The sequence below is a fragment of the Poromitra crassiceps genome (assembly GCF_964638095.1).
Source record: "Poromitra crassiceps genome assembly, chromosome: 29".
NCBI lineage: Eukaryota > Metazoa > Chordata > Actinopteri > Beryciformes > Melamphaidae > Poromitra > Poromitra crassiceps.
Window position 1 is genome coordinate 4,303,113 of NC_139641.1, and position 26,593 is coordinate 4,329,705.

Genomic DNA, 26,593 nt, shown 5'->3' on the forward strand with positions numbered 1-26,593 from the left:
GCTGCAAACAGCCGTTAAGCACCAAAGAAGAAGAAGAAGAAGAAGAAGAAGAAGAAGAAGAAGAAGAAGAAGAAGAAGAAGAAGAAGAAGAAGAAGAAGAAGAACCACCACCACCACCACCCAGAGGGTGGCAGTATAGTGCACCATTATGGCTGCAAACAGCCGTTAAGCACCAAAGAAGAAGAAGAAGAAGAAGAAGAAGAAGAAGAAGAAGAAGAAGAAGAAGAAGAAGAAGAAGAAGAAGAAGAAGAAGAAGAAGAAGAACCACCACCACCACCACCCAGAGGGTGGCAGTATAGTGCACCATTATGGCTGCAAACAGCCGTTAAGCACCAAAGAAGAAGAAGGCAGGCACTGTGCGTCATAAGTGGTCATAACTGGTTCCTTTGGTTTTCCCTCCTCGTTGGAAGCTATCGGCTAAAGCTGATATTCAGTTAAAGAAACTTGAACCTGAACATTTGCTGCTTAACTTCACCACACTGATACGAGCAACAGCGCCAAAGGTAACGTGACATCTGCGAGAACTACGAACGCTAACAATTGTTTTGCTCACTCCTGATCTTGTTTCGCTAACGGTTCACACAAGCTAATCAGTTAGCCGATAGTTATCTGTTAGCTAATGTAACGTTAGCTTGGCAACGCAGTTTTTCCAGCAGCGTCCGTATGTGTGTGACCCTAAACCGGTGAAATATCCAACAACAATGTAAGCGGATGGTTATTTGCACAGTCTCATATCGGATAGAGTGGACTTGTTGACATGTGGATGACGCAGTAAGTTCAGTTAGCCACCGTGTTTAGTTGAAGCTAGCGTAGCAGCGCTGGTGCTAATGGAAGCTAACGTCACTGTAGCTGTCGGCAGCTCTGTTGACTTGTGCTTTACAGACTTGCTCGTATCTGCTTCAAATCCAGCCAGCTAACAGCAGCTGGTCTCAGTGTAGGAAATAAAAACATATATATTATGCATATTTGGGGGACAACTTTCGCCCCGCTGTCTAAAAAAACGGGACATTTACAAAATGTTGCGGGCACTTAAAAAATAGTATTACTGCAAGTTGCTAAAGCATAGTGTGAACAACAGCGCTGTTTGTGTGAGTGAGTGGGTTATTCGTCGTCTTCTGGCAAACACCAGGTACTGGGTGTGTGATAGAGATGGAAATATAGAGGCCATTTACACCTGGCGTTAACATGTGGTTTCTGCCATCAGATTGCAATCAGATTGTATTTTATCACTTTAGCCTGATTCCATTTACACCTGGTACATGCATTTTCTGCAATCTGGTTGCAATCAGATTGCAGAAATGGTTGTCCTGTGTGTTAGTGATTTGTTGTTTTGCTTTGTTTTCTGTTGTTTTGTTTTGATTTGTTGTTTTGTTAGTGATAATGTCTCCGCATTATCCTGTGTGATAGAGATGGAAATAGAAATTAAATGAATTGAATGACAATAAAATGATCAAAATCTATGGTGGCATTTTTTGCCCATTGATAATGGTTTTTAGGGGCATTCTGAGATTGCTTGAACACGCCTTGAGCAAGGCACGCGCGTGGCTGGTGTCATGCCGAGTTTTGCACCCCCGCCGATAATTGCATCCCCACCACATTTTGGGGCTGTTTTAACTTAAAAACAGGGATGCAAATCTCGGCAAGTACAAACCGCCGAGACTTGCCTCCCCCTCCATAAAGCCAGGAGAGACCCCAGGCCTCAAGGTCATCTGTACCCGGATTTTAAGCACCAAAGTCGGCCTCCATGAGCCAGAAGAGAGCCCCAAGCATGGAAGTCACCTCGATGCGGATTTTATGCATCAAAGTCGGTCTCCATGAGCCAGGACAGACCCCCTGGCCTGGAGATCACGTCTACCCAGACAATTATATCATTTGTAAACAGTTAAGTTTCCGTATAATTCATTACAATAGGCTCCCGTGAGGTGGGGATGCATTTGGCAGCGGGGGTGCAAAACTCGGCATGACACTAGGGATGGGCATTTTAAGCAATTTAAATACTCGAGTACCGGTACTCTCCTTCTATTATGAACGAGTGCTCGAGTACTCGCGCGGGCTGTGTGATTACTATGATGGTAATGACTGAGCAGGGGTAATCTGCTGTGTATCGGGCTGTTCACACATAACGTTTGCATTTTTGCATGGAAAAAGCGCTACCTGGAGCATTTTTGTCAGGAGAGGGACTGACTGTGATATTAGGTGATGCTAAGCTAACATCTAAAGCCTACCTTTAGACAGTATCTCCGATGGTTGGATTAGCGCTTTGGAGCAGACAACTTGTGAAACAAGCGAAGGCATTTGATTTCCAATACATGTCCATTGTTGCTGAATAGTGATCACCATGATGCGATTGTCTCCCAAAAAGTGATTCTTTCTCCACATTTCTTGTGACTAACATTATGGGAAACGACAGTGTAGTCAGTAAACTAGTGCAACGTTTTGAATGAGTTTTATCGGGCATACGCTATGAAGAAGCGTGCTTCCCATTCGGGAGAATATCTCCAGCAACCATTTTCGGGAAGAGCTGGAAAACTTCCGGTTAAAACTTTCAAAATAATGTTACTTAAACAAAAGTAAATAGCTTATTGATGCACGTTGGAGGAGAAAAGGTATTTCAATGAATGAAGCAGCATCCTTGTATCAAAATACTCGTTGTGATGTTATATGGCGTGAAACTGTGGCTGTAACGCATTACTCAAAATAAATAAGGTTACAATAAGCGTTTTATTTTGAAAGCAACAAAGCGGATGACGTACTTGTACATTCTGGCTGACTTGACGCCCGGCCGTGCAGTTGCTGCTGGTTGCTGCCAGATCCACATGACGATGCGTGCGTAGATCTTCTACCATTTTTAAAGGGGTGGGGAGTGGGGCGAGTACCCGAACAGCAGAAACGTTACTCGAATACTGACGTTATGAACGAGTGCTCGAGTACCCGAGTACTCGCGCCCATCCCTACATGACACCGGGCGAAATTGGCTCCTTGGTGATTAGCTCATGTCTTTGTAGCATTGTGATTATGATTGAATTCATTATGGAAGATAAATGTTGCTTTAACAGATGAAAATAATTCCCTGCTGTACATGTAAAGTGACGCTTGATTTGGGGAGATTGAGACTGCCTCTTTTGAGCTCTATAATGTTATTTGACGTGACAATAAATGACAACGACCACAAAAACCACTGGGTGACGTCGCGCTCAGTTGGTCCACATGATTTAGGTCAGTGGTTCAAAGTACCCAGCCAGCTAACAGCAGCTAGCCTAGCTTTCTGGCTTAAAATATGGCATAATGTAAGGCTTTGTTCACACCATAGGCAGAACTGACGCTTGACTCACGCTGAACGTGAGCTCACACCTACGCGTTCACACCAGACACTCTCCTTTTCCTCACAGCGCCGGGCTTGGAGCTGCTTCATCGGCCCCCTCCATTCACTTCATGCATGGCAGCTTCAAGCTTCACGCGTCACGCTTGGAAAATAGGACTGAATCCTGAACGATCGCTTGAGCAAGGCGTGAGCGTGGCTTCAGCGTGACACGTGCAGGGTGGTGTGACCGGCCTCGCCTGTTAACAAGGAGGCCTAAATGAAACTTGTGAGTTCAGCGTAGGTTGAGCGTAGGTTGAGCGTTGCGTCGGCGTATGGTGTGAACGGCCACTAACCGCCCGTGGACCCGGAAGGCAGCGAGGCCTGACGTCTGTTTACCAGCTTTATCTTTGGCACGTTGAGCTCCAAGAATTTCACATTCTCACAATAATGTAAAAAACACTGGATTGTGCTGCTGCTGTGTCAGTGACTGTCTTAACGGTACGTTAGTCCAGTGATTCCAAAACCCCCGTTTGATGGGATTTTGTCTCTCGGATCCAAATCTGAGATTTTTTTTTTGTCAAGATATGATTTAGTCCAGAACTCCATGACTGTCTGTATTGTAGGTCGAGATAACCGAGAAACTATGATCACAATGGTGATTTTCTCAGTGTGCTGGAGCGTTCTTATAGCAGAATGAATACATAAGCAATGTTTCCATAGCAGGTCAGGCATCAACAAAAAAATAATAATTAAAGTTTGATGTTTTATGTCTTAGTGAGCACTCTTTCTCTGTTTGATGTTTCACAAGTGATCTTTCTTCTGTCTTCCACACAGCAGACTTATGCGGTCCTGCTAGCAGGCCAGGATGTTCAACAAGTCGTTTGGCACTCCATTCGGAGTAGGAGGAGGCACCGCCGGGGGGTTCGGCGCCTCGTCCACCTTCGGACAGCAAAGTAAGTCTGGTGGAGGAGGCACCTCGTCCACCTTCGGACAGCAAAGTAAGTCTGGTCCAATCAGCAGAGCCAGGCAGGCACATTCTACTCTCTAAGTAAGGCCATGTTTAGACGACAACCGAATTAAACGAGCAAACTCACGGTTTCCTCAAGTGCTGCAAACGGCTTGAGTGGATTCTTTTCCTCCCGACCTGTCTGTCTTGTAGGCTATGTAAAATGCAAGAGTTGCAGCAGCCTATATCGAGACATATAGCCTAACTTTTGTGGGGAGAAATACATTGAAAACTAGTCAGATATGACTTGAATGCCACAGTGATTGACGACGGTGCGACCACTATTTTGACTGGGCGGCTTTTGGGTGATGTAACAAAGGCAAGCGCTCATTTTTGGCACATTGCCACCCCTCGTTATTGCCCGAATGGTCGGAATGGATCCTCCGTTTAAAACGGCATGTTTTTGAATGGAGTTTGGTTACAGATTCGCTAAAGCTGTTTCCATATCACATTTCTTTTTATCGATACACGCTACCGCACCCCCCTCCCCCCGCCCACTCTACTCGCTATCGGCAGAGAGAATACGGACCATTTCCAGCTGTTTCTAAACACAGACTCCTCATGTCTAGAAAGGTAAAACCGGAAAATAAAACCTGCTCTGGCTAGCCGGACATGATCCAGACTTCATGTTTAGAAGAGGCTTAAGTAAGTCTGGTCCACTGAGCTATATAAATATGGAGACAGGGTGGCTATCTCCGCCCAGTAGTTGAGTTAGAACCTCTGTGAGGTCGCCGCCCCTCTGAACTTTCTTATCGCCGCTGTCGTTCCAGGACCTCGAATTTCCAAAACAGAAACTTTTCAGGAAGTAAAAAAAACCTGTTTGCTCTTAAACTACTGAACCAAATGTCGTCAAAGTTGGCACATGTCTTAATTATAGTTAGTTTCCCGCTGAATGTGTCATTACTTTATAAATATCTGACCTGGATAAGCTCAAATGATGTTGTTTATATTATCAGTCCGACTTGGAAGCGCTTTCTCATGGCCAGTCAAGCGGGAGGCAGCCGCATCCTCATGCACGAGCCCCCAAGCTCCAGGCCGCGGGGGCGCGCGCAGGAGCAGCAGGATTGCCCCTCGCCTCTCATGGCTGAATGGGGGCTTTCGCATGGGGTGAGAAATAGTCTGACATAACGTAACGTTAACGTTACTTTATTCTCGTCAGAAAGCACTCCGATTTGCATGTTAAAACAAGTTTGCAGCCTAGGAATAACTGGAAAACATTTGATTGATATATTAACGACAGAGGAAGCCAGGATGAGTCAAAACGATATGAGAAATACACAGCGCGTCTGCCGTGTGTCTTTTCCGGGTTTATTGTCCTGCGTGGGGGGGTACACACGGAGGTAGGGGGGGGATTTCGAGGTTTGACTGACAGATTGAGGGCGAATGGCGTTACGAGATTTACTCACAAGCTCGTTTTAATGCTTTTCCATTGGTTGCATTTGTTAAAAACCACACAGAGACGTGAAGGGTGACCAATGGCATTGATTCATGACAAAAAGTAAGAAAGTGAAAAAAGTGACATTCGAGGTCCTGGCCCGACACCGACGTTATGTAGAGCTGCTGTTTCTAGATTTGCGCACAGTGCTAGCTCTGTAAATATGACACTTTAAGTTGTAATCGTTTTTTGTCTCGCCAAAAGTAACCAGGAAGATTCCCACTATGAGATCAGTTGATCAAAATGACGCCTGTACGAAAATCAGGTTTTTCGTTGTCGGAGATTGAGCTCGTCAGCCCTCTGGGCTAAACATACACAGTAGGCTGCTGTAAGCACCGGTTGTGATGTGACTGTGTTTTCAGACACTGCCTTCGGGACGACCGGAGCCTTCGGGACGTCTGCGTTTGGGACGACCACCAACACCGGAGGGCTGTTTGGTGCCACACAGAGTAAACCTGGTGTGTTAACTCTCTCTCTCTCTCTCTCTAAGCAGTCCCTTGTGAATTGGGGCGGACGTGTCTAGGCCTTGAAAGTTTTTGAAATTAGACAAAAAAAATAGACATGGGTCATTGAAAGTGCTTGAATTTATAGATTATGAGCAAGAATAAAACTTTAGAGATGCACCCGATTGCCGTTTTCTTGGCCGGTTCCGATTTCCGATTTTTTAATAGTCTGACTTGCCGATACCGATTTTGGCCGATTCCGATTTTCTTTCTAAGAACAATAATTGACTTGATTTTTTGATTTTTTGATTTTTTTTTTTTACTTTGCTTTAATAGAAAATTAAGATTCATGTAACATTTCTTATCATTTGCATGAGGTAGGACGATCTCACTCAAAAAACATCTCAAAATAAAAGTGTTCCAGGTTACTGGACAGAGCTTTTCTTTTTTGTGTAAATACAATGAATATAAAACAATTAATTCCACTATATCCCACAGCTATCATGCATTTACTTTTCCAAAAGAAAAAAGGTGCAACAGAACAGGGGCTTCAGATGGAAAGTAGCCTATGGCTAAATCTGTTACAAAGCATCTCTTCCCCTATGGGGTTTAATGTTTTTTTTTTTTTACATGTCCCTACCAAATAAACAAATAAAACAAAATAAATAAACATCAAAATGTTATCCATGGACAAGGAGTTTATAGCCTATAGGTCTGGAGCCCAGACCTTCGAAGCCATGCCCACTCTACAGTTGTGGGTTTGGCTGTTCTTGAGTAGATGAGGAAATGAGTTTGAGTTGACTCAGTTTGAATATCAGAGTTTACACACAGAGTCCGTTTTTTTTAATCCGCCATCTGAAAAAAAAATCATCACGCACAGAAAACTTTGCACACTGGTCCGATGCGTTTTATTATTATGTTCGTCGTTCTATTGGCAATACGAAACAAATAGTCCTCTCCTGTATCCACGTTACAACGTGACTGACAGATAGCAGCAGCAGCTGATCTGCAGCAGGCAGCGGTGATGTGGACTGCAGCTGGTTGGGGAATGTAACCATATACTGGACACAAGGCTCCATAGTAGCCTATCTTCACTTCGCCAGGCCGGCTGTGTTGCGCTGTGGCCGGGGAGAGAGAGGGGCCGGTGAGGTGAAGCGAGCCGCTCAGACTGGAGTGGACTCCAGCTGAGCGGGACTCGGCAACGTACCCTGCCCCTCCGCGGCTTATTTTCAACTTGCATGTGTGACAAACTGTACAATTTCCACAATGAGGACGACATGCTGGCGTATGTTTCCTTTTGGCTGCTTGGGGTGCGCGCACGTCACGTGAACGCGTGCATCGTGCAGCTGCAGGTAATTGACCAAACTAAAAAAGGGGAAAGCCGACCGGCGCACAGAATCGGCTATGTGGACTGACCGGCGCCGGTCACCGGTCGAGGGCGATCAGCTGAAAATTGGCAATTTATAAAATTTAACAATATTTTTGTGTTCTACTTAACTTTAGTAAATGGGTTTAAGACAGCACAGTTGGGAAGTGCTCACACATTCAAGCCTCTCTTTAACCCATTGATACCTGATGCAGCATTTGCGTGTATATCCCTCATTTGTGTGCGTATCCCTTTAAGAACGCGGTGCGCGCCGCACCGCTGGGTGCGTTTGTGTATAGTGAATTCCCCATGTTTAAAACAGTTTTGTTGGGCACAAAGGCCCGTGCCCAGCCAGAAAACTAGAGACTATATGAAGCTCCACCTCACGTTAGTCGGCTGTGCAATGGAGTGGGGCGAGGAGGAACGAATTCCACCCAAACCTAGTCCGCAAAAAATAAATAAAAATAAAAATATTTAAATAATAACAATAATCGATCCAAATTCCACATAATCCATTCAATTCCTTAACGATCAATTATCGATTTTCGATAATTGATGAACATCCCTAGTCTGAAGGCATTTATTTGTTTCTGACTCGGGGCAAGTGGGACAAACTATCTATCTCCATGATCCCCCACCCCCACTCTCTGGATATGATGAAACAATGATCTGATCCATAATGATGCATTTGTATCAAATGTTCTGATCCAGATCCTGCAGACCTCACCTTGTGTGCGACTGACAAATGACATTACAGAGTGCTGCAAACAACACACCTGTATGTTAAAATAGCTAGCTAGCTGTTATGCTAGCTGGCTAAATGATGTGAAGTGAGGAAGTCAAACAAACGAACTGGAGGATTTCTTCATTGATGTGTTGTTGTTGTCCCCCTCCCCCCCACCAGGTGGGCTGTTTGGCTCCAGTACGTTCAGCCAGCCGGTGCCTTCCTCCACCAGCGCAGGCTTTGGGTTTGGAGCGGCCGGCGGCACGTCCACCAGCCTGTTCGGCACCACCAACACGGGAACCACCGGAGGCCTCTTCTCCCAGCAGAGCAATGCCTTCACCGCCAACAAACCAGCCTCCTTTACCAGTGAGTCGCTTCCTTATTTTTTTATCCCAAATTGCCCTTTATTTTTTCCCCAAATTCCCTTTTATTCCCCCCCCCCAAATTCTGTTTCCCCCAAATATTTTTCTTCTCCATTTTAATTTAATTCAGAGTAAAACATTTTTTTTAAAGTCCCTGGAAACCAGATTTTTTTTTTTTTTTTATTATTTAGCATTTTGAGTTCATCACATCACAGGAACCTATGTTAATAAGCCACCAGCCAAATTTGAACGATGATGAACGTCGCAAAGTATATAAATTTAGGTTTGGAGGAAGCATGGAGCCAGTTTCGGCTCTCCCCAGATCGGCAGAGGGTGGAGCAGCAACCAGGATAAATACATTGAAATTAGCACTAATGGGGGATAAAAATGGGATAAAAAAATCTGGGGAAAAAAAATTATTAGTAATTCGGCACTCCAGTCCAGTTTCATACCATAACACCTTTTAGTTGTTTTGATTGATTGATGTAATGAAACATGTGAATCTTGTAGAGAAAAGGCTTTGGCTGTGTGTTAAACTGTAATGGTCGTTGTGTCCTCCAGGCTTCGGCACCAGCACCGGCACCGGCGGGCTGTTTGGGGCGACCAGCACCGCCTCCAACCCGTTTGGCGGCACGACCGCCTCCCTGTTCGGAGGCGCTACCTTCTCAGCCGCCCAGCAGCCGGGAACCACGCTCAAATTCAACGTGAGTAATACTTCTCACAGGTTTCCTACGCACGACTGGAAAAGTATTAAAAAAGAATTTTTATCATTTCCAGGCCTTGAATAGTTTAAACATTTGGAAGAGAAAAGAAAAGTCTGGAAAATGTTGTGGTTCAGGTCCACTACACATAATTGTATCTTTGGTGTTGTTGTAGAGCCACTTTGAGTCCACAGTTTTGTTGATGATCAGTGTAATGTTCAGATAGAGGGATGCTCTTGTGACCCAGCTGCTGTCAGCATGCATCTTATAAAATACCCTGCACCAAAATCACATCCAGTCAACAACATAGGGTCTGCACCAAAATCACATCCAGTCAACAACATAGGGTCTGCACCAAAATCACATCCAGTCAAGAGCATAGGGTCTGCACCAAAATCACATCCAGTCAAGAGCATAGGGTCTGCACCAAAATCACATCCAGTCAAGAACATAGGGTCTGCACCAAAATCACATCCAGTCAATAACATAGGGTCTGCACCAAAATCACATCCAGTCAAGAATATAGGGTCTGCACCAAAATCACATCCAGTCAACAACATAGGGTCTGCACCAAAATCACATCCAGTCAACAACATAGGGTCTGCACCAAAATCACATCCAGTCAATAGGGTCTGCACCAAAATCACATCCAGTCAAGAACATAGGGTCTGCACTCTCAAGTGTTTAGGAACCCTGCTAATCATCTCATATATTCTGATATTTGTGGCTGTGAAGAACAATCTTCATCTACACAGTGATATGACCTAGTTAGCAGGGCCAACACGTCTATCTGGAAAAATCATATTGAACACCAGACATCTTCAAAACAAAGGATGGAATTCAGCAGAAAGTTGTATCGCTCAGAATAATTGGAACAACTTGTTATTCTATATTCATACAGTAGTTTAATATTTTAGTGATTATATCATAGAGACACTGCATAACGCGTCATCATTCAGAAACCACGCCCAAGATGGGGGAAAACAGAAAGCCCCCCTCCAATCCTGGCATTCTCCTATGTCACGTGCATGGTTGCGTGTTGCACCAAAAGATCGTATATAGGGAAGATGGACACTCAAACTTACTTCTTGACAGCTAGATCCACATTTTTCTTCTCGCCAATTCCCAATGGCTTCCTTGTTTTGCTCAGGAGTACAACAAAACTTTAACTGGCGATTTTTTACATTTGTTGTCTACGCAGCCCCACCACACAACAGCTTTTAGCTATGTTTAATTCAAGGAAAATTACACTGGTGTGTGGAAATGAACGGAGCCTTTCCCCCGTGATGGGCGTGGCCTATTTCATGCAGTGTCTCTATCCAATTTGTAACTTTTGTATGCAGAAGGTTTAAGTTAGTTGACGTATTCAGTAATATTGTACAAGGGGTTTTTACCTGAACACTTGCAGTAGCAGAGTGGAGCTTTGAATCACGAGATGTCTCACTCTGTCACTCTTAACGCATTTCCCTTTAGCCTCCGACAGGAACTGACACCATGGTGAAAGGGGGCGTGACCACGAGCATCAACACCAAGCACCAGTGCATCACGGCCATGAAGGAGTACGAGAACAAATCCCTGGAGGTGAGTTCCCCAGCGTGATAACAGCTGTAGTTCCTCAAATGGCCACCACCCCCATGTTAAAATGCCCGAGTTGACAACAGGATTAAGTAGGGGTGGGAATCGCAGAGTGACTCACGATCCGACACTGTCACGATTAGAGCTGTCGAAAATAATCGATTCAGAGATGCATCGCGATGCTTAATAGGACGATTCTGAATCGATTAACAAATATCAAAAATCGATTATTAAAAAAAAAAAAAAAAAATTTTTTTTTTTTAATAATCAAATAAAATAGAATGTAAGTACATGCAGTTGTTTATTTTAATTATGAATCATAATACAATGCAATTCCAAATGCACTTTTATTTTAAAAGTAGCCACACAGTGAGAAAAAAGAAAGTGAGAAAAAATAAATCATGTATTGCGGAAAAAGTGATGCCTCAATTTAAGATGCATCGTGATGCATCGAGATGCATCGGAGATGCATCGAGATGCATCGTATCGTCGAATCGAATCGAATCGTTGACTTGTATAATCGAATCGTATCGAATCGTGAGATCAGTGAAGATGCACAGCTCTAGTCACGATACGTACTTGGCTCTCAATAACGATGGTATCACGATACAGCGATTCTGCGATAATCAATACATTGCAATTTTTTTTTATCTACGATACATCACGATATCTGTGTAACTGAAGAGGAAAAAATACCCCTAAAAGGCAAAAAGCAGGAATTATTTATTTATTCACAAAATGCACAAAATTGACATGAAACAATACAACAAAGTGCAGACTGCATACTGTCTCTTTAACAGACACTGACTGCCACTTGTCCACATTTCCACGTGTGAAGTTAAAATGATGAATGTGACAAAATAGGTAGTGATGGGACCGATCGGGTGCCGATTAGGGATGTTCATTTTGAAAATTTTCCAAAATCGATAATTGGTGAAAATTAACGATCAATTATCGATTATCGATCATATTAATACTTAGACATTTTTCAATATTTTCAATATATATATATATATATATATATATATTTTTTTTTACAAAATTAATGCCTATGGCAGAAAATACGAAAGACAACGTGTTCTCCTCAATGAACTCTTTATTTCAATGTGTCTCCTCTCCAACACTGCTGTCCCCGACGCATGCCGGTGTGAATTCCCCATGTTTAAAACAGTTTTGTTGGCACAAAGGCCCGTGCCCAGCCAGAAAACTAGAGACTATATGAAGCTCCACCTCACGTTAGTCGGCTGTGCAATGGAGTGGGGCGAGGAGGAACGAATTCCACCCAAACCTAGTCCAATTTTTTTTTTTTTTTTTTTTTAAATAATTAAAAAATCGATCCAAATGCCACAGGATCGATTCCAATCCTTAACGATCAATTATCGATTTTCGATAATTGATGAACATCCCTAGTGCCGATACTGAAGTAATTCACGGATCCGATATTGCCGATCCAGCATGGCTCGCGCTGAGCCCCCAACGTAACATGAGACACGCCCCCGCTCCAGAAATTCCATTCCACAGTTTGCAGCGCGCCAAGCCTACAGCACTGCAGGCTGCTGTAACTCAACATGTCCGTGGAGTGGAGATACTTACTCTTGAAACACCAAAAAGCAAGACAGCAACTTGTAATGACACGAAGGCTAAAGTGATTACTGAGAAGTTGTCCGTGTTGCCGTTTCATTATCGCTGCATCTCTCTCTCTCCCTCTCTGATGTTGCATCAGATGATAGGAGTAACGTTATGGAGTTAATCATACATAGTGACAGTCAGGGTTGTACTCATTTACCGGTACACAAAACATTTCAGTGAAAATAAAAAGACAAGAGACATATTCGCCAATTAAATGTATATTTATTACTTTTCACAACTGAATTGTTTGTCACCTGTCTGCTGCATGTGAAATGGTACATCCTTGTCCCTCTGTAATGCGGTGCGCTCTAGATAGAGGGGCTGTTCCAAAACCGGAAGTCCCCAGATGCGGAGCGTACTGTACCACCTGGTAGTTTCTGGAGGCGGTTTCCGGGGGGTCAGACCAAGTGTTCATATATCCTCAACATAAATGGGAGCTCGGGCTCTGTCTGTCCCACTGTGATTGTCCCACTGTGACATCATCCGTGATGTCATAAATCCCACTGTGACTTCATCAGTGACGTCATAAAGCCCACTGTGACATCAGTGATGTCATAAATCCCACTGTGACATCATCAGTGATGTCATAAATCCCACTGTGACATCATCCGTGATGTCATAAATCCCACTGTGACATCATCAGTGATGTCATAAATCCCACTGTGACATCATCAGTGATGTCATAAATCCCCGATCCCACTGTGACATCATCAGTTGTGTGTGTGTGTGTGGGGGGGGGTATTCTTGTATTGTCTTATATTGTCAACTAGGAATCTTGCGCGCTCACTTCCTACGCCCGTCCTGCAGCTCGCCAAGCTGGCCCTGCAGCTCGCATTCTCCCGCTGCACGCGGCCTTGCCCGCAACTCGGCTGCTGTGTGGCCAATGAGACCAGCATCACTGATGTCAGATTTATCACAAACTAAGGTTTAGTAGCACACACAGGTGGCGGGTTAAACACGTTTTATTGTTCAAAATTCATTAGATATTGGTCATATAGATTTTTTTTATTTCTAATAGCATACGCTAGCAAAATAGCAGCACTGTCCAGCCCTGCCTAGCGTCGGCCATGTTGGATGTCATCCCTCCCCGTGTCCGTCTCCCTGCAGGAGCTGAGGCTGGAGGACTACCAGGCGGGCAGGAAAGGGCCGTCCAACACGCTGGCAGGCGGGCCTGCCGGCATGTTCGGCCAGGCGGCCGCCCCGGCCAGCACCGCCCCGGGTCTGTTCCCCAGCAGCACCAACAACAACTTCTCCTTTGGACAGGCCAAGACCGGCTTCGGCGCAGGTAAGCCAACCAGGCCTTAAAGGAACACTCCGCCCATTTTCAACCCGCTTTGTATCATTAGAACATCAGTAGTATATCAGAAAACTGCAAACGGTTTTGAAGTCTGTCATTTAATTTGACAGTTATTGAGGGTTAAAGTGTGGACCAGTGACATCACTGGTCCACACTAACTCAAATTAATAACTCGTTAACTCAAATCAACTCTCAATAACTGTCAAACTATTCATCATTCATCTAGTTTGACAGTTATTGAGAGTTGATTTGAGTTAATGAGTTATTAATTTGAGTTAGTGTGGACCAGTGATGTCACTGGTCCACACATTAACACTCAATAACTCTGTTGTACCGTATTCGTACCGAACCATGACCCCGAAACCGAGGTACGTACCGAACCGTGACTTTTGAGTACAGTGGCACCCCTAATGGGTAAAGGTTCAAGGTTTTATTAGTCACATACACATTACATATAATATAAGAATATTGGCAGATATATCGATATCGGAATTTTCTTACTCCCTAATATCGGTATCGGCATTGGCCTAAAAAATCCAGTATCGGATATTGCATATCATGATGCCAGACCATTGGAAGGTCTGGAACTAAGCAACGTCGGCCTCTTTCTCTGTCTCTCTCAGCTCCGGGTGGGTTTGGAGCGGCCACAGGCAGCCTGTTTGGCCAGCAGGTGGCGCAGCAGCAACAGCAGCAGCAGCAGCAACAACAGCAGGCTGCGGCCGGCAGCCTGTTCAAGCCGTTCGGTCAGACCACCGGCACCACCCAGAGCTCCGGCTTCAGCTTCGGCAACACCAACACCATGGGCCAGGCTAACACCAGCAGCATGGTGAGACCACACCACATAAACACCACGGGCCAGGCTAACACCAGCAGCATGGTGAGACCACACCACATAAACACCATGGACCAGACTAACACCAGCAGCATGGTGAGACCACACCACATAAACACCACGGGCCAGGCTAACACCAGCAGCATGGTGAGACCACACCACATAAACACCATGGGGCCAGACTAACACCAGCAGCATGGTGAGACCACACCACATAAACACCATGGGGCCAGACTAACACCAGCAGCATGGTGAGACCACACCACATAAACACCATGGGGCCAGACTAACACCAGCAGCATGGTGAGACCACACCACATAAACACCATGGGGCCAGACTAACACCAGCAGCATGGTGAGACCACACCACATAAACACCATGGGGCCAGACTAACACCAGCAGCATGGTGAGACCACACCACATAAACACCATGGACCAGGCTAACACCAGCAGCATGGTGAGACCACACCACATAAACACCATGGGGCCAGACTAACACCAGCAGCATGGTGAGACCACACCACATAAACACCATGGACCAGGCTAACACCAGCAGCATGGTGAGACCACACCACATAAACACCATGGACCAGACTAACACCAGCAGCATGGTGAGACCACACCACATAAACACCATGGACCAGACTAACACCAGCAGCATGGTGAGACCACACCACATAAACACCATGGACCAGACTAACACCAGCAGCATGGTGAGACCACACCACATAAACACCATGGACCAGACTAACACCAGCAGCATGGTGAGACCACACCACATAAACACCATGGACCAGACTAACACCAGCAGCATGGTGAGACCACACCACATAAACACCATGGACCAGGCTAACACTAGCAGCATGGTGAGACCACACCACATAAACACCATGGACCAGGCTAACACCAACAGCATGGTGAGACCACACCACATAAACACCATGGACCAGGCTAACACTAGCAGCATGGTGAGACCACACCCAGGGCTCGACGCTTACCATTTTCCCAAGGAGCACATGTGCTACTGATTTGAAAAAGTTAGGAGCACATAAAGAATTTTAGGAGCACAATTAAAATTTGATACAGAACAATATATAGCATGTACCGTAAATTCCGGACTATAAGACGCACCGGTCTATAAGCCGCACCTTCAAAGGTGACTATTTTTTTCTTCTATAAGCCGCACCGGTCTATAAGCCGCGGGTGTTTTGATGTTTAATTACCATATGTAAGGCTTCGTGCACAGAGGGGATTGTCGGGAACAGATGGCTGTTTGGGGAAGCTCCCATTTATTAACATTTCAACAAAACAAAAGTCAGGTCACTAATCCCCAGACAAAATCACACATTGTGGTATTTTTTGTTTTTTTTACAGTGCACACAGTGTCCGCGGTGTGGTGAAAAGAGGGCAAGAGAGGAAATTAAAACAGAAGTGGATTTATAGTTAGAAAGAGTGCTAAAGAAGAGAGAATTCCGTTTTTTATTTTTTTATTTTAGTTACTCACAGTACTATTGACCAGTCCAACTCAAAAGATATTCGGCAGTTTCACTTTGAGCTCTTGTTCCGCCGCTGGGCACACAGTGTCCGCGGTGTGGTGAAAAGAGGGCAAGAGAGGAAATTAAAACAGAAGTGGATTTATAGTTAGAAAGAGTGCTAAAGATAGTCCGGTCTGGTTATGACGAGTCTCGCTGGGTACAGTACGCCAAAGCGATATCCATTGACTCGATGATGCTGTTGTATGTTGCGCGTTTCTGTTGCACCAACGCGGAGAGGTCCTGCAGGACGAAAAAGCGCGTACCCTCCCAGGTGAGGGGCTTCTTCCCCGCAGCCTGGAGGATGAGTTGACGGTCGGGCCAGCGGAGTAGGCAGATGAAGATGGCCCTCGGTGGCAGGCCGGGGTCTGGACGTGGCCGAGGCGCCCGGTGTGCGGGAGAAAGGAGGAGGAGGAGAAACCGCCACCTCCACAGCCAGCCACCTCACACACCCCAACTGTTTAATAGTGCCCGGCTCGCATGCCTCTCGGTCGGCTGGCCGGACAATATGCACCCCGCTGCAGCAGCAGCTTCGGGAGGTTTTCTCACTGTGTTCGGGACTTCGGCTCTAACTCGGCCAGATGGCTGGACACGAGTGAAACTCTTCACGGTTGCATTATTTTCTTTAGTGAGTGAGTGGATGGACTTCTGCACGTTTTCAAACTTGTTTTCAAGCTGCTCAAAACCTCTGAGCGATGTCGGACTTAATCGATAGTGTTTCACGGAGTAAAAGTTTAGCCCAAGCGGTGTATCTCCAGCCTCCAGCAGGTGAGTCATTTCCTCATTCATGGCGTGATTGCTTCGTCTTTTTCTTTCTGCTTACCTGTGTTGTGTTATGTTATGTTATGTTATGTTGTTAAAAGAGGGCAAGAGAGGAAATTAAAACAGAAGTGGATTTATAGTTAGAAAGAGTGCTAAAAAAGAGAGATTTTTTTTTTTTTTGGGGAAAAAATCCATAGATAAGACGCACCGTTATATAAGCCGCAGGGGGCAAAAAAGGCCAAAAAACGGGAAAAAAGCCGCGGCTTATAGTCCGGAATTTACGGTATTCGATAGGATTCTATTAATCTCTGATAGGTTACAATTAAGTTTAATTAAATTCAAAGTATGATGCAACATGCATAGCCAGAAGGGCTCAATACAGCTCATTGGCTATTGTTCTAATTTAATTTTAACTAAACCTTTACGTAGTCATGTTTGCCTAACAATATGTCCATACTATCCACTTTTAAAAGCGATTTTTTTTTAAATAAAAATGGCTTTCCATTTGTATTTACAGCTTATTATTATACAGCCTTATTATTCCATTGGTCCTCAGTGTGTTGCCCTGCATGATGCAGACTGCATCCAGTGAAAATCACTGACCAGTCTAGTCTCGTTAGATTGTTGAAAACCATAGCTGTGTAACGTTATCATGGTAAATCGTCTGCATTTATATAGCGCTTTTATCCAAAGCGCTTTACAGTCAGTAGGTACATTCACCCATTCACACACCGATGGCGGCAGGTTACCACGCAGGGTGCTGACACACCAACGGGAGAAATTTGGGGTTCAGTGTCTTGCCCAAGGACACTTCGGTATACAGAGTGGAGGAGGCGGGAATCGAACCGCCGACCTCTTTTATCCAAAGCGATTGGTGGACGACCCGCTCTACCTCCTGAGCTACAGCCGCCCCCGTTATCAGATAGCATTAGATGGTCTATCTAATAACAGACAGCATAACGATAATAATAATAATAATTAAAAAAAAAATCTATCTCTGGACATATGAATCGATATCAAAGGATTCAAATAAAAATCGATTCATAATCGGAGAATCTATTTCTTTTTAACCCAGCCCTACTCACACCTGTCCTCTCTGTGCTGCAGTGAGACAGGTTGTCTCACACCTGTCCTCTCTCTGCTGCAGTGAGACAGGTTGTCTCACACCTGTCCTCTCTGTGCTGCAGTGAGACAGGTTGTCTCACACCTGTCCTCTCTGTGCTGCAGTGAGACAGGTTGTCTCACACCTGTCCTCTCTCTGCTGCAGTGAGACAGGTTGTCTCACACCTGTCCTCTCTGTGCTGCAGAGAGACAGGTTGTCTCACACCTGTCCTCTCTGTGCTGCAGTGAGACAGGTTGTCTCACACCTGTCCTCTCTGTGCTGCAGTGAGACAGGTTGTCTCACACCTGTCCTCTCTGTGCTGCAGTGAGACAGGTTGTCTCACACCTGTCCTCTCTGTGCTGCAGTGAGACAGGTTGTCTCACACCTGTCCTCTGCTGCAGTGTGGACAGGTTGTCTCACACCTGTCCTCTCTGTGCCTCAGGGTCTGTTTGGGAACACAGCAGCCTCTCAGGCGGGCGGGATGTTCGGGGCCGCAGCTCCGACCAGCGTCGCCGCCGGCTTCGGGACCGGTACCAGCCTGTTCGGTCAGACCAACACCGGCTTCGGCAACGTGGGCACACAGGTACAACCCGCAGAGGAGGGAGGGGGGCACACAGGTACAACCCACAGAGGAGGGAGGGGGGCACACAGGTACAACCTGCAGAGGGAGGGGGGGCACACAGGTACAACCTGCAAAGGAGGGAGGGGGGGCACACAGGTACAACCTGCAGAGGAGGGAGGGGGGGCACACAGGTACAACCTGCAGAGGAGGGAGGGGGGCACACAGGTACAACCTGCAGAGGAGGGAGGGGGGGCACACAGGTACAACCTGCAGAGGAGGGAGGGGGGGCACACAGGTACAACCTGCAGAGGAGGGAGGGGGGGCACACAGGTACAACCTGCAGAGGAGGGAGGGGGGGCACACAGGTACAACCTGCAGAGGAGGGAGGGGGGGCACACAGGTACAACCTGCAGAGGAGGGAGGGGGGCACACAGGTACAACCTGCAGAGGAGGGAGGGGGGGCACACAGGTACAACCTGCAGAGGAGGGAGGGGGGGCACACAGGTACAACCTGCAGAGGAGGGAGGGGGGGCACACAGGTACAACCCGCAGAGGAGGGAGGGGGGCACACAGGTACAACCCGCAGAGGAGGGAGGGGGGGCACACAGGTACAACCCGCAGAGGGAGGGGGGCACACAGGTACAACCTGCAGAGGGAGGGAGGGGGGCACACAGGTACAACCCGCAGAGGGAGGGGGGGCACACAGGTACAACCCGCAGAGGGAGGGGGGCACACAGGTACAACCTGCAGAGGGAGGGAGGGGGGCACACAGGTACAACCCGCAGAGGGAGGGGGGGCACACAGGTACAACCCGCAGAGGAGGGGGGCACACAGGTACAACCTGCAGAGGAGGGAGGGGGGCACACAGGTACAACCTGCAGAGGGAGGGGGGCACACAGGTACAACCCGCAGAGGAGGCAGGGGGGCACACAGGTACAACCCTCAGAGGGAGGGGGGCACACAGGTACAACCCGCAGAGGGAGGGGGGGCACACAGGTACAACCTGCAGAGGGAGGGGGGCACACAGGTACAACCTGCAGAGGGAGGGGGGCACACAGGTACAACCCGCAGAGGAGGCAGGGGGGCACACAGGTACAACCTGCAGAGGGAGGGGGGCACACAGGTACAACCCGCAGAGGGAGGGGGGGCACACAGGTACAACCTGCAGAGGAGGGAGGGGGGCACACAGGTACAACCTGCAGAGGAGGGAGGGGGGCACACAGGTACAACCTGCAGAGGAGGCAGGGGGGCACACAGGTACAACCCTCAGAGGGAGGGGGGCACACAGGTACAACCTGCAGAGGAGGCAGGGGGGCACACAGGTACAACCCTCAGAGGGAGGGGGGCACACAGGTACAACCTGCAGAGGAGGGAGGGGGGCACACAGGTACAACCTGCAGAGGAGGGAGGGGGGCACACAGGTACAACCTGCAGAGGAGGGAGGGGGGCACACAGGTACAACCTGCAGAGGAGGGAGGGGGGCACACAGGTACAACCTGCAGAGGGAGGGGGGCACACAGGTACAACCTGCAGAGGAGGGAGGGGGGCACACAGGTACAACCCGCAGAGGGAGGGGGGCACACAGGTACAACCTGCAGAGGAGGGAGGGGGGCACACAGGTACAACCTGCAGAGGGAGGGGGGCACACAGGTACAACCTGCAGAGGGAGGGGGGCACACAGGTACAACCCGCAGAGGGAGGGGGGCACACAGGTACAACCTGCAGAGGGAGGGGGGCACACAGGTACCAACTGCAGAGGGAGGGGGGCACACAGGTACCACCTGCAGAGGAGGGAGGGGGGGCACACAGGTACAACCTGCAGAGGAGGGAGGGGGGCACACAGGTACAACCCGCAGAGGGAGGGGGGCACACAGGTACCAACTGCAGAGGGAGGGGGGCACACAGGTACCACCTGCAGAGGAGGGAGGGGGGGCACACAGGTACAACCTGCAGAGGAGGGAGGGGGGCACACAGGTACAACCTGCAGAGGAGGGAGGGGGGGCACACAGGTACAACCTGCAGAGGGAGGGGGGCACACAGGTACAACCTGCAGAGGGAGGGGGGCACACAGGTACAACCCGCAGAGGGAGGGGGGTACACAGGTACAACCCGCAGAGGGAGGGGGGCACACAGGTACCAACTGCAGAGGGAGGGGGGCACACAGGTACCACCTGCAGAGGAGGGAGGGGGGGCACACAGGTACAACCTGCAGAGGAGGGAGGGGGGCACACAGGTACAACCTGCAGAGGAGGGAGGGGGGGCACACAGGTACAACCTGCAGAGGAGGGAGGGGGGCACACAGGTACAACCCTCAGAGGAGGGAGGGGGGCACACAGGTACAACCCGCAGAGGAGGGGGGCACACAGGTACAACCCTCAGAGGAGGGAGGGGGGCACACAGGTACAACCCGCAGAGGAGGGGGGCACACAGGTACAACCCGCAGAGGAGGGAGGGGGGCACACAGGTACAACCCGCAGAGGGAGGGGGGCACACAGGTACAACCCGCAGAGGGAGGGGGGCACACAGGTACAACCCGCAGAGGGAGGGGGGCACACAGGTACAACCCGCAGAGGGAGGGGGGCACACAGGTACAACCCGCAGAGGGAGGGGGGCACACAGGTACAACCCGCAGAGGGAGGGGGGCACACAGGTACAACCTGCAGAGGAGGGAGGGGGGCACACAGGTACAACCTGCAGAGGGAGGGGGGCACACAGGTACAACCTGCAGAGGGAGGGGGGCACACAGGTACAACCTGCAGAGGGAGGGGGGCACACAGGTACAACCCGCAGAGGGAGGGGGGCACACAGGTACAACCTGCAGAGGAGGGAGGGGGGGCACACAGGTACAACCTGCAGAGGGAGGGGGGCACACAGGTACAACCCGCAGAGGGAGGGGGGGCACACAGGTACAACCTGCAGAGGAGGGAGGGGGGCACACAGGTACCACCTGCAGAGGGAGGGGGGCACACAGGTTCCAATGGGGGGCGGGGGGTTTGGCTAGGGATGCACCGATTGCGGTTTTCTTGGCCGGTTCCAATTTCCGATTTTTGAATAGTCTGACTTGCCGATACTGATTTTGGCCGATTCTGATTTTCTTTCTAAGAACAATAATTATATTACATATAATAATTATATTCATTCATAATTTTTTGGGGTAACTTTGCTTTAATAGAAAATGTAAGATTCATGTGACAATTTTTTATCATTTGGTTAGGTAGGTTAGGTATCATTGGGTAGGACCATCTCACTCAAACACATGTCACAATAAAAGTGTTCCAGGTTACTGGACAGAGCTTTTCTTTTTTTTTTGCAAATACAATGAATATAAAACAATTAATTCCAGTATATCCCACAGCTATCATGCATTTACTTTTCCAAAAGAAAACAGGTGCAACAGAACACAAAACTTTATCCATGGACAAGGAGTTTATAGCCTATAGGTCTGGAGCCCAGACCTTCGAAGCCACGCCCACTCTACTGTTGTGGATTTGGCTGTTCTTGAGTAGATGAGGAAATGAGTTTGAGTTGACGATTCAGTCTGAATATCAGAGTTTACACACAGAGTCCAACATTTCATATGCATTTTTTTAATCTGCCATCTGGGAATAAATCACGCACAGGAAACCTTGCACACTGAGTCCGATGCATTTTATTATGTTCGTCATTCTATTCGCAAATACGAAACAAATAGTCCTCTCCTGTATCCACATTACATGACTGACAGGCAGCAGCAGCAGCTGATCTGCAGCAGCGGTGACGTGGGACTGCAGCTGCAGCAGGTCGGGGAAGGGTAACCATATCATACTAGTGATGTCACGGTACCAATAATTCAGTAGTCGGTACCGGTACTAGTGAATTTCCACGGTACTCTGTACCAATTTCGGTACCACGGTAAAAAAAAACAGACTGATATTTCTTCAACATATCCTCCTTTATTAAAGTATGCAACCATTTCCAATGAACAAATGGCATGTAGCCTTCAACTTTAAAACAAAACAATGTGCTTCTGCTTACTTCTTACATTCAACTCTGTATGGCAGTGAGTGCAGACAGTGCAACACCAGTGGCATGTAGCCCTCAAGTATTGTTTATTGAAAAAAAAACAAAAAAAAAACGATACCCTCGGTACCATGCAAAAACAGGTATCGAAAACAATGTAGTACCAACTAAGTACCGAAGTACCGAAAACGGTGACAACACTATATCATACTGGACACAGGGCTCCATTTCACCTTCACTTCGCCAAGTCGGCTGTGGTGCGCAGCACTCGAGGAGAGGGAGCAGGGAGAGAGAGAGAGGGGCCAGTGAGGTGAAGCAAGCTGCTCAGACTGGAGTGGAGTCCAGCTTCGGTTTTTAGCCCGGATATTGTCAATGACCCCACTGATTCATAACAGGCCTAAAGTCATGTTATAGCAGCCGGGCGCACTTGAGCCGTTTTCACACATGCGTACAGGAAAATTGCCTGTAAATCAATATCGGCCATTTCCCGGAATTTCCCTTCACACCTGAGGGCTCACATGTGTGAATATAGCAGCTAAATAACCTGTATTTGAGGGGGGAAGGGGGGGGGGGGGGCACTGCAGAGTGGGTGGGGAGTGACGTGTGCACTTGGATGGGGGATCCTCCTTATTTTGGGGGCCGGCAAAACTCCGATGGTGAAATAAGTTTGCTTGTCACACAATACATCACACTCGTTTGACTTAAGAGGGCATGTATGTTGTATCCTTCACATTCGCTAACCAGTCTTTGAACTGAAATATTTGAAGAAGTAGGGATCCCTGTCGGAGAGAAATAGCCTGGCTGGTTCGATGTTTATCCGTTCACCTGCGTCGCGTTGAAGCACTTTTTACAGACTGGCTTCGTTTGATGTGTCCAGGGGGCTTGCCTTCGCTGTCGGCAACGTAAGCAAAATACTTCCACATTTCGCTTCGTGCATTTGCTTTCTCAACAAGCGTTGGAAGGAAGTGAAATGAAACGGTTTGCGGCAGCCACTTCGGCCATAACCACAAAATAACTTCCAAACAAACTGTTAGAATATAACGAGAGCTGTTCGCGAGAGTAGCAAGCCCCTGCCTGGCGTTCTCCGTGTTTATGGTCTGTTGCTAGGCAGAGCGAAACACGGTTGAAGGCAGGCAGCTGCTGTAAACCGTTTCGTTTCACTTCCTGGTCTATTCGCCCGCCGGAAGACAGACACAGACTCTATAATCATCAAGAGAGCAATCTCCAATTCACACGGCTTCGGTCCCAGCTACTATTATAGGTAAGATGTGATGCATCAATATTATAATTATACTGTTTAATAACAATCGAAAATCTTGCTCGTAGCTGCTTTAAGGAATGGTGAAAAAGATTGTTTTTGCCGCTCCAATTTACTGCTTTCCCAGCAGTTCTCCGCAAGAAACGCGATCTAAAAACAACAGAATACAGCTGAGCGATGTTGCTGTTTCCATTACAAACACACAGCACCATTTTTCTCTCGGATATGTATTTTTTCCTGGGAGAAGAATGGAAAGGAAATGTCCTTTTCAGTCGCGTGTGTCTTTGTAAAGGAGTTGTCAATCTCACTGTGTGTGTGTGTGTGTGTGTGTGTGTGTGTTCACTGTGTTGTGTTTTCCAGCAGAGTTTATTTGGGAACAAGGCGGCAGGAGGTTTTGGCACCACCACTGCCAGCGCTCCGTCGTTTGGCACGGGCACCGGGCTGTTCGGCAACAAGCCTGCCCTCACCCTGGGCACCGGAACAAACACCTCCACCTTCGGTAAGTCCCCCCCCCCCCCACCCCCCGTTAGGCAAACTACAGATGTCTAATACAGTATATAATAATAGATTCTAGGCTTTGAGCTATTATGACATCACAATTGCTTGAGTGACTGATGACATCACAAATACAACCTAATTGTAGGTAATTAAGGCAGTTCTCTCCCAGGCTGGGATGCGAACAGTTGTATTATGGGATGTGCGTTTCCCAGGCAACGACACACATTGACACGTTTTGGAACAGCGCTGCACGCTGGCACGATGCTCCTAAAAGCAAAATGCTTATTGTTTTGAATGATTTGGCACCTTCTATTACTGTCAACACCAGTATTGTTGTATTGTAATAATATGCCATAAAGTTTTGGGGGGAAATCTACATTTTATTTTTTATTTTTTATTATTTTTTTCCGCCTGGCGGGGGCGCCGTTGGCCTGGTGGGCCCGCCTGGATGTGAGTCGCCTGTTATCCTGCTCTCTTCCTCTTGTTAAAACTGCATGTTTCTGAATGGAGTTTGGTTAAAGATTCGCTGCTCGGCTCGTCTCTGCTCCCCCAGGCGTTTGGTGAGCGGCGCCAACAGCGCCGGTCGCACGTTAACGTGGTATAGTACCCTTTTTAACAGCAGAGTATCGCGGTACCATTGTAGTACCGGTATACCGGGCGTGCACCCCTACTTTAAACCCCGGCCTGCCCTCTGGTAGGAGACTCGTGTCTCTTTAAGTGCAGGACATTTAGCTTCAGGAACAGCACATATCCTGAGGCTGTTCGTTTCCTCCGACGCACTTTTTTCACCAGCACTTTGAATGCAGACAGCAGCTGCACAAAGCAACACGCACCTTAATGTTTGCTGTAGCAGAATGCACTTTATAACGCATCTCTCACCATATTGATATGTTTGATGAACTGTTTTTGCTGTTTTTTGTTTATTACCCATGTCTTATGTTATGTTATGTATGCCTGTTTTTTAGAGCTGCACTGAAACAAATTCCTATCACCTCTGTTGACATGGCAATAAATGATTGAATCTTGAATAGGGGTGCACCGATCACGTTTTTTGCCACCGATGGCCTATGGGAAATATCTGCCCAACCGATCATCGACCGATCACCGATTACGGATCACCGATCACAGATATATAAACTCCTCAAAGAAAGTTTGGAAACATTATTTTAGGTTGATTATTTCTCCCCTTTAATAATACCAATTGGCATTGTATTTTATATCGTTGGAAAGCCTGATTAGTGATAGGGCTTTTTTTTAACACGTTGAGTGCCATAGCCGAGATATCTCGTCTTACATAATCCAACGGTTGAGTGCCAGAGACGAGCTATCTCGTCTTACATAAACATTTTTTTTTTTTGACGGTGGGACATCAATCAACCCCTTTTACGTCTTCTATATCAATATTGGAGGAAGAGAATGTGTATAATCTATTTTACCGACCACTAAGTGGCGACAGTTCTCTCCCAAGACAGAGAGAAAGCCACAGCCACGGCGGGTCCGCTGCAGAAAGCCAGTCTAATTACAAGGAAATAGCTGGGCGAAAACTCTTTCGATTTCACACACACACACACACACACACACACACACACACACACACACACACGCGCGCGCACACTCGAGTACCTTTGCGCATAAATAAGACCAGAATCGCAAAAGCTTATTCAAAGCTCTCAGCCGACACGAACGAGCCAGTTTTTTTACAGTCCAGACCAACATCATGTATCTCGTCCAGACTGCCCGAAAGCGGCCGCGGAGCCTCCACCCCCTCCGCAGCACAGACGGAGGGAGGAGTTTGGAGACACACACACACTCTCTCTCTCTCTAGTCCCGAGAGAGAGAGAGAGAGAGAGAGAGAGAGAGAGAGAGAGAGAGAGAGAGAGAGAGAGAGAGAGAGAGAGAGAGAGAGAGAGAGAGAGAGAGAGAGAGAGAGAGAGAGAGAGAGAGAGAGAGAGAACACACACACAGAGTGGGAGACAGACACGCTGTGGGGGCAAAGAACGGACAGAGAACACACACAGAGTGGGAGACAGACACGCTGTGGGGGCAAAGAACGGACAGAGATCTCTTCCTCTCAGAGCCGCGGAGCAACGCGCGAACACACACACACACACACACACACAATACAGTATACAGACTTGCCCAAGGGCACCCATAATCACAGGCAGGTGACTGTTCTTCCTGTTTGATTGAATTTCACAAAACTGCGAT

General features: G+C 47.6%; 1 protein-coding gene across 5 annotated transcripts in view; it reads left to right on the forward strand.

The window, feature by feature from the left end:
- Positions 1–368: 368 nt before the first annotated feature.
- The window catches only part of nup98 (nucleoporin 98 and 96 precursor), an 84,707-nt gene continuing 58,482 nt past the window's right edge, over positions 369–26,593 (forward strand). Inside the window, exons 1-10 of one of the 5 annotated variants that reach the window (XM_083662496.1) lie at positions 369–503; positions 4,136–4,299; positions 6,105–6,200; positions 8,456–8,641; positions 9,199–9,341; positions 10,812–10,919; positions 13,650–13,827; positions 14,463–14,665; positions 18,511–18,651; positions 24,248–24,386. In XM_083662496.1, coding sequence (XP_083518622.1) covers positions 4,167–4,299; positions 6,105–6,200; positions 8,456–8,641; positions 9,199–9,341; positions 10,812–10,919; positions 13,650–13,827; positions 14,463–14,665; positions 18,511–18,651; positions 24,248–24,386 — 1,327 coding nt within the window. In that variant the 5' untranslated portion in view covers positions 369–503; positions 4,136–4,166. The remainder of the gene's footprint in view (positions 504–4,135; positions 4,300–6,104; positions 6,201–8,455; positions 8,642–9,198; positions 9,342–10,811; positions 10,920–13,649; positions 13,828–14,462; positions 14,666–18,510; positions 18,652–24,247; positions 24,387–26,593) is intronic. The other 4 variants (XM_083662498.1, XM_083662499.1, XM_083662500.1 and 1 more) reach the window with 4 other exon arrangements.